Consider the following 12,998-nt stretch of genomic DNA (forward strand, 5'->3'; position numbering starts at 1 on the left):
CCAATCACTAAGAAAATGCCCTTACGAGCTTGCTTGTCTACAGCCCAATCTTATGGAGGCATTTTCCTAATGGAGGTTTCCTCCTCCTCTCAGGTGACTTTAGCTTAAAACTAGCACAGTCTCCCCTTGCTGTGTACTTCAGATCAGCTGGCTAGTGAGCTTTGGTGATCTCCTGTCTCCAGCCCCATCTTGCAGTATGAGCACCAGGACTAGATGCATGGCGCAGCATTCTGCCCTTCACATGCGTCCCAGAGACTAAACTCAGGCTCCTGAGGCTCCAGTGGCGACTTACCCACTGACCCAGCTGGCTGGCCCTCAAAAATGAACTTGGAGATCATATTCAGAACCCATCTCCAAAAAATAGAACGAACACACACACACACACACACACACACACACACACACACACACACACACACACACACACACACCACACTGCCCAAACCTGTCAGTTCCTTATTATCATGTTTACATTAATCTGTCAGTTGGATTTAAAAAAAAAAAATTTTTTTAGGAGCTGGGCGTGGTGGCGCACGCCTTTAATCCCAGCACTCGGGAGGCAGAGGCAGGCGGATCGCTGTGAGTTCGAGGCCAGCCTGGTCTACAAAGTGAGTCCAGGATGGCCAAGGCTACACAGAGAAACCCTGTCTCGAAAAACAAAACAAAACAACAACAAAAAAAATTTTAGTGTGTTTAAAACAGAATCTAAACAATGTCCACCATTTCCCACTGCGGGAATACAATACACCAGACTCAAGTCCTACGTGTGTTATAAGAACAAAAGGATTCTTTAAATCCATTCTTTCCAAATGGGGACAAGCTCTCATTCCTTCACAGGTGTAAATCTGAAGTCCTTTGTTTTGTTTTTTGAGACAGGGTTTCTCTGTGTAGCCTTGGCTGTCCTAGACTCACTCTGTAGACCAGGCTGGCCTCCAACTCACAGTATCTGCCTGCCTCTGCCTCCCAATAATCTGAAGTTCTTAATTTTTCCATATATCTTGATCATCTTAAATTAAGTCTGTGCAGGTTAAGAGCAAATGTCTTTTTAGGATGAGCTGGCGGCACAGCACCCTTTTCAGGCTGGTAGGAAGCTGTGCACTGCACCGGCAGGCCACAGACAATGCCACGGCCACGTTGGTGGTGTCCTGGTTCATAATGACAGACAATGTAAGCTGCCTCTTTGTTTGCTTTAAGGCATGAAAAGGTGTTCCAGACTTACCTTGTCCCTGTACCAGACTTCAGTCAGCCCTGTCCTGAGCCACCTGCTTTCCCTCAGTGGGAAATGGTGTTCTTCCACTAATAGACAGGCACTGGCCCGGTTTGTCGCTGCGTTAGGTCCCCCATTCAGAATGTGAATTTCTGATTCATATTTTCAGCCCAAGGTTTTACATAGGTCATTTGTCTTATAACTACAAATCTTACCACGCTTGGAAGAGTTGAGTTCTTTAAATTATTAAAAAAAAAAAAAAAAAAAAAAAAAAGTTAACGTACGTATGCATGCCTGACTGGTATACCACGTATCTGCAGACGCCCTCACAGGCTGGAAGCAGTTTTGACATTTGAATTCCCCAGGCCAGGCGGTCTGAGTCCATGCAAGAGCACCAAGTGTCCCTAGAACCTCTGAGCCATCTTCCTAGCTCCCAAGGATTAGAACAACTTTTTTTTTTTTTTTTTTTTTAAAAAGACAGGGTTTCTGTGTGTGTGGCCTTGGCTTACCTAGACTCTCTTTGTAGACCAGGCTGGCTTCGAACTCACAGGGATTCACCTGCCTCCACCTCCTGAGTGCTGGGATTAAAAGCATGTACCACCACTGCCCAGCAAAATGCATTCGTCTGATTGTTATCTACAACTCAAAGGTTCCCAGCACTCTCTCTACAGATGACCAGGCCCACCGTCAACAGGAGGGCTTTGCAGGTTAGAGACCGCTCCACTACCCACCTTCCCCCTCACGGGAGCGCACATGCATCTCTTTTTGAAGACACACGGAAGCGTAGCAAGAATTCTTGGTCTTACCTCTTACAGCCCTAACACCCCTAGAAGCAACACACAGGCGCACACTCTGCTCTGTTTTCTTTATGTTGTCCTACATGATTCCTGGTTTTTATCTTTGATTATCTGACCTCATCACCATGTAGCCCAGATTGGCCTCAAATTCCCAGCCCGTCTTTGCCTGGTCAAGTGTTGGGAGGCAAAGCATGCCTGGCCTAGCCTGGCCATTACCTCTGCTCCCTCACAGCCTACAAGAATCTTATGTTTGTGATGGGTTCTTTCAGCTTTTCCACCATCTTTTAAACTCTCCTTTTATTTTCTTCATAGGTAATAGCTTTCCCCTAATAATCTTTATCTATGCTACTCTTTCTTTTTATTTTTATCTCTGAACTTTCTGCTCTTTTGGGTAGTCTAATAGACCACAGGGCACACCCAAACACCAGGACAACCTTCATGTTTGAAGAGGTAATAAAGCTCATATTTTAAAGGGTAACGTCCAGTTTCTGGGTTTTAAATTAACTGCATTATTGGTAAAAGAACATTGTTTTGATTTTATGTGTATGTACAAGTTTTGCCTGCATATATGTCTGTGCACCACTTGTGTGCCTGCTGCCCTCAGAGGTCAGAAGAGGTTGTTGGATCTCTCAGAACTGGAACTACGGATGATTTCAGGTCACCTTGTCAATGCTGGGAACCAAACCTGTGCCCTCTGCAACAGCAACAAGTGCTCTTAACTTTGAGCCATCTCTCCAGGCCCCATGGTATGTTTTTGAGTCTAGAAAACTTGTGATTTCCTGGAGCCTTCCTCTGCAGTTAGCTAATCTTTAGGCGTTACTATTAGGGCAAGTCTGGGCCAGTTATCTGCCTGTTCTCACCATAGTATTTTCTTCCCCGTTCTTAACACATTTGGTTTGTGGTATCCAAGAGCACCTAGCCCTTCAGCCTGGCAGATTCCAGCACTGTTTCCCACTGTTTTGTGTCCTTTTATCTTCCACCCAGTGGCGATATGTCCCAATGATGTCTTTTTGGTTATCTTGTTTACAATGCTGTCTCAAGAGCAGAGAGAGGCGTTCCAAGCACAATCAACTACCCTGGCTTCCTCAAAGCGGTTTCATCTCCCACAACAAAAAAATGGGGGTTGGAGAGCAGACAAAACAAAAACGAAAATAAAATTAATCTAAAATAATTTCAATAAATAAATAAATAGTATTAGAAAATGACCTTTTTAATTTGGGAAGTGCTGGTGTTATGAAATATAACAAGTATCAAAACAGAACCTAAGTTTGATAAGCTTTTCACCTATTAAAAAGCAGAAAATGACTGAGGTTTTCACACTAGGGGTTTTTTTTTTGTTGTTGTTATCAGTAACAATTGTTGCTCATAAAACATACCTGGTGAAAACAAATTGGGCTGGGAATGGAGTTTCACACCTGCAATGCCAGCACTGGGGAAACTGAGGCAGGAGGATCACCACAGACTAAAGGTAAGCTGGAGTTGTACAGGAGTGTCGGGCCAGCCTGTGCTATAGAATGTATCCTTGCTTGAAACAGAACAAAATACAACCAACCAAAAACCAGAACTGCATGGAAAAAAACCCAAAAAACAACAACAAAAAAACCCACTATCAACACCCTTTGTTTCTCACCACCAGCTTCCAGGGCAACAGCTCAGGCAGAATCCGGTCTACAGCAGTCGTCTTCACTGCTGACTGCTGTAGGCAAGCTCAAACTGGATTGGTTAGCATGGATCTTCAAACCTAAACTTATCTGACTGTTCAAAGACTCCCAGAGGGGAAGAGATAGGACATCAAACGACCATGAAGAACCGGTCCACAAAACAGACTGACAGGGACTTAAATAGAACGAGTTAAAGCGTGGGGGATGGGTGGTTCTGCCTGCTCACCAACAAGGCGCAGCATGCACCAACACACCCACACGGGGCGCAGCAGGGACCTCACAAGCAGGGAAGAGACAGAACAAGCTTTGTTTCCAGGGAGAGGGAGAGAGGATGGGGCAGTAAGAGACAGGCAAAGCTCTTCAAACTTCTTCCCTGAGGACCAACTCCTGAGACACCCCCACCCACCTCCAGTTTTAGTCAACTCTAAAATAGGTAAAGGGAAACTGTAAAAAAAAAAAAAAAGTTATAATATGCTCTCTGCTCTCTCTGCTAAAATCCAGTTGGAGCTGCTTGCATGATGGAAATAACAGCCCCAAACTGCTGTAGGATTGTTGATAAGAAGTAGCCAGTGGCCACCTCTAGGTTTCCTAGTGAATGTGCACAAGGCGGAAGGAAAGAACTGATTACTTACACTTACACACACACACACACACACACACAAATTTAAAGAGAACTTTTAGGCTTATAAAGTTTCAAAACTGCTGGGTGTGGTGGTGCATGCCTTTAATCCCAGCACTTGGGAGGCAGAGGCAGGCGGATTGCTGTGCGTTTGAGGCCAGCCTGGTCTACAGAGCAAGTCTAGGACAGCCAAGGCCACAGAGAAACACTGTCTCAAACAACCAAAAAGTTTCAAAAACTGGAACCACTATAAAGAATTATAATGGTTATAGTGTCAGTCTTAGCTTCAGGACAATTAATTCTAGTAACCTTAGGAAGTATATATTTAAAGCGTTTTGTTATTTTTGTTTTGTTTTGTTTTTAGAAACAGGGTTTCTCAGTGTAGCCTTGGCTGTCCTTGAACTCACAGTGATCGTCTTAAAGTCATAGTTTTAAAAATAAAAACTTAAATCTACATCAATTCTTTCACTCAAAAAGGTATTTATGTTGTCTAATGCTTGCTGAAGGAATGGCTGCACAGCTACAGAAGAAACAAGTGTTTTTGCTGACTTTAAAGCATAAAATGCCCATGGCTGCTTTTTGGCTACAAAAAAACCTGCAGTAAGGTGGCACTAATTTGCCTACCTGGCATTTCGTACTACAAGTTTCTCACCATAAAAACCGGTGGCACAGAGCAGGCATGGCAGGAATCAGGGCCCACAGCTGGGTAGGTGGTGGTCTCATGGAGGTTCTAAGCCGTCGACAGACCAGTGAGGCCAACCCTGCTGATGACACCAGTGTGGTCTGCTCTACTCCACCAGGACTGTCTCTGGAGATAGCGCTTATCTTTAGATGAAAGGTTAACAGACTCTTCAAAGTAAATCCCAGCTGTGAGCAGAGGAGCAAAGCTGGCCTTATATGGTCTCTGAGGTGCAGAGCCCTCAGAATAAGGTGCGGAGAACGAACTGCACAAAAGGGTCCAGACTGCAAGCATGTTTTTTCTTTTCATAATGTTTGATATCTCACATAATGCAAGATGTGCATCTAAATCATTCATACAGATAAAGTAAAATTTAAAAATAATCAATTCATTAAAATGACATAAAATTAAAAGAAATGATTAAATACAAAGCTGGGTGTGGAGGTATCTTTCCCAGCATTCAGGGGACACAATCAAGAGATGTCTTTAAGGCCAGCCTAATCTACATAATGATTTCCAGGCTAGACAGTGTTACACAGCAAGATCTATCTGGAAACACAAAACAAACACACAGGTTCCTAAAGTTTGCACTAAAAGTACTTACTGAGTCATCTACCTCCCTAGCCCAAAATATGAAATAATTTAACACCAGGCCGGTCTTGAACTTACAGAGCTCCATCTACCTCTGCCTCCCAAGTGCCAGGGTTAAAAGCTTGTGCCACCGCACCACCACCCGGCCCGAGTGGGTTATTTTATAAAAAGAATCTAACAAAGCAGGTAATAAGTTATAGTTTATCCTCTATCCTAAGAGACTGAAAGACACATTTCTACTTGGCTTACCTAAGACTTAGCTGCTTTAATACGGATTTGGAGAACACAGAAAAGCAAGCGAACTCCACATGCATGGAAGCCCTGGCTGACCCCACGTGCTTGTGCTTACATGGTGTTTGCATGTGTCTGCATGGCCCCAGGGTCAGCGTCCGGGGGTACGTCATACGTCTCTGCAAGAGATAAATCATAACCCACTACAGCAGAGTGGGCTCCAGCAGCTAACAGCTTGCTTCTCTGCTGTTGCTCTGTATCCGAGAAGCCCACTCGGCTCTTCTCCCCGCCCCCTCAGTTACACTCCTGCTCTGACTGCAAAGGTCTGGAACAGATTAGAAGTCGGGCTCTGGCAAGTAGTCAAGCCTGTCTGGAATACACATACACAGTGGGCCCAAAAAGGGAAATGAAAGACAGAGGGGGAGGGGGAACTGCAGGAGACTTGTTGGTACCTCTATCACACATGTATGTGTGTATGTGGGGTGGGGGGGGGGGGGCTGGCGGGCAGCGTTCTATGTTGTTTTTTTCTCTACCCTAAATACTCACTCTTTCTTAAGAGACCCAGCTATAGGTCTGATCACCAGATAAAACAGCTCACAGTCAAGTTTCTCTTCTTCATTGCTAATGCTTTCCCCACTTTCTTCTCGCCCCTCCCCTGTTCCCCCCACCCTCGTTTCTTTCAAGACAGGGTTTCTCTGTGTAGCCCCGGCTGTCCTGAACTCACTGTATACCAGGCTGGCCTCCAACTCACAGAGCTCTGCCTGCCGGTCTCCCTGAGGGCTGGGATTTCAGGTGTGCGCCACTGTGCCTGGCTAAATTTTTGTTTGTTTTTATTGAGACAAGGTTCCTCTGTGTAGCCCTGGCTGGCCTGCCTCCCCAAGTGCTGGGATTAAAAGGTGTGCACTGCCACGTCCGGCTCTTTTCTTTCCCTTAAAACAACAAGAAGACACACATGCACACGGATAGAGTTAAAAGTTACAGGGAGTGGCACAGCACAGTTCTTCAAGCTCCCAAGGGCAGATGAACTGAATCACCAAACACGATTTAAGGAGATGTGGCTGTTCCGTCCCAGCGATGCAGCACCTATGGGGCTGTCTGCCTTCAAGGTGTCCTGTTCCAACCACAGGGGCTTAAAGTATTAACAGAAGCTGAAGTTGTAACTGGTAACATGTATGCTACCTTGTTTTTGTTGTTCCCCCCACCTTTAGTTTTTTGAGACAGGGTTTCTCTGTGTAGCCTTGGCTGTCCTGGACTCACTATGTAGACCAGGCTGGCCTCGAACTCACAGCGATCTGCCTGCCTCTGCCTCCCGAGTGCTGGGATTAAAGGCACCCGGCGTATGTTACCTTCTTAACACCACAACAGGCCTTGAAGTTCAAAAAGCTGGTATTTGAGCCAAACCAGCTATATGTCAAAATGACCCCACCTTTGACTTTTTTGTGTGTATGTTTGTGTGCTGAACTAGTCCATAAAGTCAACATCTGAGGTACACCCAAACACAGCTTTTTATTGCTGTGATGTCTGTTTCCAAGTAAACAGAAGACACTGGAGGGCTGTTTCAGAGGCTCTAAGACTGGCGGGGAAGGTATTTTTACCCAGCCTCAGGACTGTGTTTTGATGGCAATCACAGAGTTAATTCTTCTTTCCAGTAAGGCCTGTGGCGTGGCCAGGTCAGGCCCTGGGAAGCTTCAAAGGCGCCCACCCGAGTCTGACCCGCTCACTGATCCGTACATTGTTCCATTAAGCGGCATCAGGGCCAAGATGAGTGCTCAAACCACATTATCTGTTCCCTTTTAGATGCATTTTCCATGCTTTGGAAGAGAGTTCAGAAAGCTAACAGATGGAAGTACAAACAGAAAAGCAATGTGGACAGAAAGGCAGTGAACGGGCACGGAGACCCTTACCAAAAGGTGCACATTTGGGAAGAGAGCCCTGCTTCGCTTCTCTTTTCCTAAGTAAAAACCAAAGGCAGGGGCCGTAGTGGAAAACTAGGGTAAGCCCGCAACAACTGCAAAATGCTTTCCTTAGCTCTGTTCTGGTGTTCAGGGCTGTGTCTCTGAGGCCTCCAGCCCTGACGGTGAAGCCAGGCACCGGCATGCACACTTCTGGGGAAACTGTGGCTCCAGGCTGTGTGCTGGCCTCTTTCCAACAACATCTCCACATGAATGAAGCAATGAGTATGGCCCTGAGCTTTACTGTATTTGCCACCCAAAACAGGCTAGAACGCCAATTTGGACCTAGACCTCTCAAATTTAAAGTTTAAGCAAACAATAACCACACACACACACACACACACACACACACACACACACACACACACACACACACACACACACAGGAAGCAGCTGGGTGTGCAGTCAGTTCCTACCTCAGACAGTGTAACGTCACTGTGATGTTTCCTTAAGTCCTTCCCAGCCCCCATTACTATCATCAAAATGACCACAGAGGTTCTGAGGTAAACCTTTACCAAAACGAGGGTCAAGCCTTGGGTCCAGCCAGGAAGTGGTCTTGTTCTTATGGTTTATGTAGTAAACTTCTCCATCCTGAGTCATGGCTTGTTCCCATCCGTCAGGAAGAGGTCCTACAACACAGAAAATAGGCTGTGGTTGGCTTTGGTCTGCTGCACCTCAAAACCTGAAGAATAAACACAATCAGATATGAAGCAACACAGTAACACCGACTACGGCCTATGTGCGAAGAAAACACACCTGATTCTCCTACAGGAAAACAGACCATTAAATAATGAAACTGGTATCTCCAAAGATACAGATGAGAACTTTAAATGGTCAGACTAAAAGCACATGTTAGCTGACACAACTAGCTTACACCAGGAAACCCAGAATGCAGAACGTTACAGTCTAAGATATTAAAAAGCTTGTCGTAAAGCAGAACAGAAACTGCTACATGACAGCACTGTGGCTGGAGTTGTAAGTTGCTGGAAGAATGGGAGGGGCCAGGCAGCATGTGACTCCTGTTGAGAGGCAAAACGATTCTCATTTTCCTGAGAAAGGAAGCCCCTGGAGGTAACTAATGAAACAGGGCCAGAATAAACCGTCCACTAGAAACACACAGCACTCTCAAGCCTGTAACTCAGACGGTGGCTCATCCCTACGGTATATTTCAAAAGTACAGCAATCATTTAAAAGTTCAAAGTCCTAAGACACTGTGCGACTGACACGAGCCACAACTGGACAACGATGAGAAGTTTGATGTGCCCGTCTCCTGGAGCCTTGTTTACAGCACCGTTCTGCGGTCAGCAGGCAGTGAGGGCCACCAGTATCTCTCTCTGCTCACCAACTCCTTGCTAAGGATCCCACAGGTGTTCTCTCTAGCCCACAGCCCACATGTAATGATGGTGCGATCACAGTTAAAGCCACACAGTGGCTCTGCCTGCTCATTCCTGTCCTTGTCCCCATTCTGATGAACAACCAGGTGTGCCCAGGGTAGTCTAGATTCAAGCACACTTCCACTTCTGTTTCCTGGAGCTATAAATCTATTGCCCTAAACTTGCCAGCTTTCCTAGGTTACAAAAAAAAAAAAAAAAAAAAAAAAAAAAAAAAAAATCAGGCTTTGATCATTAGTAATTTCACTAAGAATGGTAGACTAATCTAAATCAAAATAAATCAAGCATGGCTCTCTCTCTCTCTCTCTCTCTGACACACACACACACACACACACACACACACACACACACACACACACACACACCTGTAAACTCAATTATTCAGGAGACTGAGACTAGTTCACACAATCACAAGCTCAAGGCCAGCACTAATTTAGTGGAACCTTATTTTTAAAAAAAATTAGGGTAGGCAGGATAAGGCAACGGGTGGGAACTTGCCTAGTATGTGTTAGATCCTGGGTTTGACTTCTAATTCTGGGGGAAAAAATTAGTTCAGAAAGTTTCCCACTAATATCAGTCTTATCTACCATTGAAAAACAGAATGAAAGCCTTGAAACAAAGTTCCAGACATGAACTGCATCTTTCTTCCTTACAGTAATTAAAAATTTAAAAATGTACTTATCTCAAAGATTATGCTAACTACCTTGGAAGTGCTCTGTATAAAAATGTAACTGATACAGAAAAGACTGCTTTCCTGCTCATCTGTGTCCTTCGGTTCCTGTTCACAAGTAGAATGTTACATGGACACAGGTGATTCCCTCCTGGGGGAGAGCAAAGAAGAGACCAGAAGAGACACCACAGGGAGCTCTCTCTCCACCACAAGTTAACCTTTAGTAGTAGAGCTGAGAAAGAGACAGCTGGGAGGAGGTCTGGGCGACAGCTCTGAGGTCAGATGCTCAGGTAGGCCACTAGGCCGAAATGTCCAAAAGTGTTAGTCAGTCAGTATGGAAAAGCGGAAAAGAGACTTAACTAGTCAAAATTTAGTAAAACAATATGGATGTAAGTTTCATCAGACATGGGCCTGAGGAGAAGCCTCATAACGTAATTATTTTATGATTTCTGAGACAAGGCTTCTGTCACCCCCCATCATTCACATTCTCAAGCCAGGCCTTTGGGTACACAAAAGATGTTGGTGTCTTCAAAACTAGACGACTTTTGCCTGGTCACCATACCAATGCTTTTGGGGCAAGATGATAAAGATTGAAGGGGAAAAAAATTCTTGAAGGAGAAGAAGAAAGAAGTCAACCATTTTGTTTGATTTTTTTGAGAGAAAGTTTCTCTGTGTAGCCTTGGCTGTCCTGGACTCACTCTGTAGACCAGGCTGGCCTCAAACTCACATTGATCCGCCTGCCTCTGCCTCCCAAGTGCTGGGATTAGAGGCATGCACCACCACACCTGGCTTAGAAGTCAGTATTTTAAATGAGATATAAAAAGAGGGCAAAAACTGGAATTAGAATAAGAAAAAAATATTAAAAATAATTAAACTTTAATTATTCAGTTATACTTAAAACAATTAAAATTAAGATTTATCATTAGGAAAGTATAATTTTATGTAGGATTTACCAATATTGTGATTGATAATTATCTGCTAGAACAAATATTAACCTACTTACAGTATTTTAAACAACAAATAAGATATACTGTTAAGATTGCATATGACTTGGTTACCTGCTCTTGCCCATGTGTTCTTGCCTTAGTAATAATTAAGGAAAATCATTTGTAATACCTACCCAAACAGGAAAGTCCTACATGTTAGACCAAACCCTCCTCTCCCGCCTGAGTCACAGAGGACACTGAAAGAAATGCCTACACACACCCTCGTAAGCGGTAAAGTGCAGGACAGCAAGTCGTTTCCTTAGAAAGTAGATCCAATGACCTTCTAAAAGGAAATAGCTCTCAACTCTAGGCCAGCTTCAAATGAGTACACACTGCTGTCACTGTGCAGCGGGCACAATCTATGACATCTTGGCAGATAAGTAGTAACTCTTGTTAAAACCTAACACTGGCACAATTATCCATCTATTAGCTGATGAAGAAACAAACCAAGGCAAAGTCAGGAAGTGGCTGAGTGGGGATTCCAGCCCACATTGAAGCTCTGCAAAGTTGACAACAATCAAAGCTGCTCTTCCTGAACTGTGGAGAAGTCTCATGACACAACTGGCTATGTATACCATTACTCCCTGAAAGCCTTGTGCAACTTAATACTAATCAAGCCAACAACTTCATAAGGCATGTCCCCATATTTGGGATGGGTCGCACGCGTGCACGCGCATGTGTGCATGTGTGCGCACACATGTGAAATCCTTTTGCCTCAACTTCTGAAGGAGTGTCACTTTTGTGTACAAGCCTAAACGTATAGGAATCTAAAACACCAGTTAGTATACTGATGAGACCTGCTTTAGCAAACGGATCCTGGCTTCCCCAATGCCTATGGTCACTAGAGGACCCTGGCATCAAGCCACTAGAATATGTGGGTGTGCCCCAAACTCCTTCTAGACCACAAATGGCAGTGTGAGAGACAAGTGCTTGGGACCACGTACCTGAGAGTTTGGAATCCCAGTACATCCCAGTGTCCTGCACCGAGCACTCTGTGCACCCCAGCCCTGAGCACACAACTTGGCGCAACATTTATAGCTTTCTAACTTGGGCAAGCTCCTCCACCAGTGTCTACAGAGTGGAGATGAACACTCGTGATTCAAGAAGAAAGCTCCATACAGAACGATTGCTACAGGTGCTCCAGGACAAACAGTTCTGCCTCTGGAAGAACAAGCGTGGTCCTAACCACTGAGCCAGCTCTAGCGCCAGGAGCTGTGTTTTTAATGGATTTCTACCACTGTTAAGTTTCTTGTTCCGGACTCAGCAGGTCCCCACACAACTTCCTTCACCTTTCTCTCTCCTCCACTAAACTACGCTCAGTGGGTCCAGAACCCAGCTCCTCTCTCACCACTCCCCAGTTACATTCTGCCATCCTCCAATTGCTCCCTGACTTCCTGTCTGTTAAATGAGCACTCTCAGATCACATGCCCTTCTCTGTGCAGAACCTACAAGGACCCAAGCGGCTTGCTTGCTAAGTAACTTTGAGTCCTCCAGCTGATGTCATTTGTTCCTCACACATGGCTCAAGACACTGAGGGAGCCATTGTCCTCTGCAGGAACCTTTTCCCTGTCTTCCAAATGCACACATGGCTCCCTCCTTGAGTCCACCTAGGTCTTGGCTCCAGAGAGCAGTTACAGGAGCTACCATGGACAATCTAACCAAGAGGCCATCTCCCTCCAGCCCTGATCACTTTAGTTTGTAAAGCGTGTATTAACTATAGGAAATGCGGGTGTGTTTATAACCTGTTCTCATGACTTACACAGTGGCTGACATGCAGGAAGGGCCTGTGTCCTGGCTGAGGGTGGGTGTGAACCTCTGCTTCCTTAGGAGCTCTCCTGCCAACCTTTATCTACTGCCTCCTGGGTTCAGCCTGCTGGCTCAGTGAGGGGCATAGCACTCCCTGCCGTGATTTTACTACAGGAGGGACAACACCGGGTATTTGTTGAATAAATGATTTTGGAAGGGCAATTTGTTGTCTCAAAGTAAAACAGTGACTGTGAAAACTCACCAATATTTATCATGTGACAGTAGACAAATTCCCCATAGTACCAAATACAGCCAGAGAGCCTAGGAACAGGCCATGCCCCAGATGTCACCTACATCACTCAAATCTCAGATTAAAAAAAAAAAAAAAAAACAAAACAAAACCACTCCAACAACAACAACAACCATGCATGCTATACCCACGGTGTCCTGATCGTGTACACTCCCCAC

General features: G+C 45.0%; 1 protein-coding gene across 4 annotated transcripts in view; it reads right to left on the reverse strand.

Annotated features, from left to right (window-relative positions):
* The window catches only part of Yap1 (Yes1 associated transcriptional regulator), a 76,772-nt gene that overhangs the window by 20,621 nt on the left and 43,153 nt on the right, over positions 1-12,998 (reverse strand). For all 4 annotated transcript variants that reach the window (XM_051155896.1, XM_051155895.1, XM_051155894.1 and 1 more), the window contains exon 4: positions 8,253-8,366. In XM_051155896.1, coding sequence (XP_051011853.1) covers positions 8,253-8,366 — 114 coding nt within the window. The remainder of the gene's footprint in view (positions 1-8,252; positions 8,367-12,998) is intronic.

This window comes from Acomys russatus, chromosome 14 (genome assembly GCF_903995435.1).
Source record: "Acomys russatus chromosome 14, mAcoRus1.1, whole genome shotgun sequence".
Taxonomy (NCBI): Eukaryota; Metazoa; Chordata; class Mammalia; order Rodentia; family Muridae; genus Acomys; species Acomys russatus.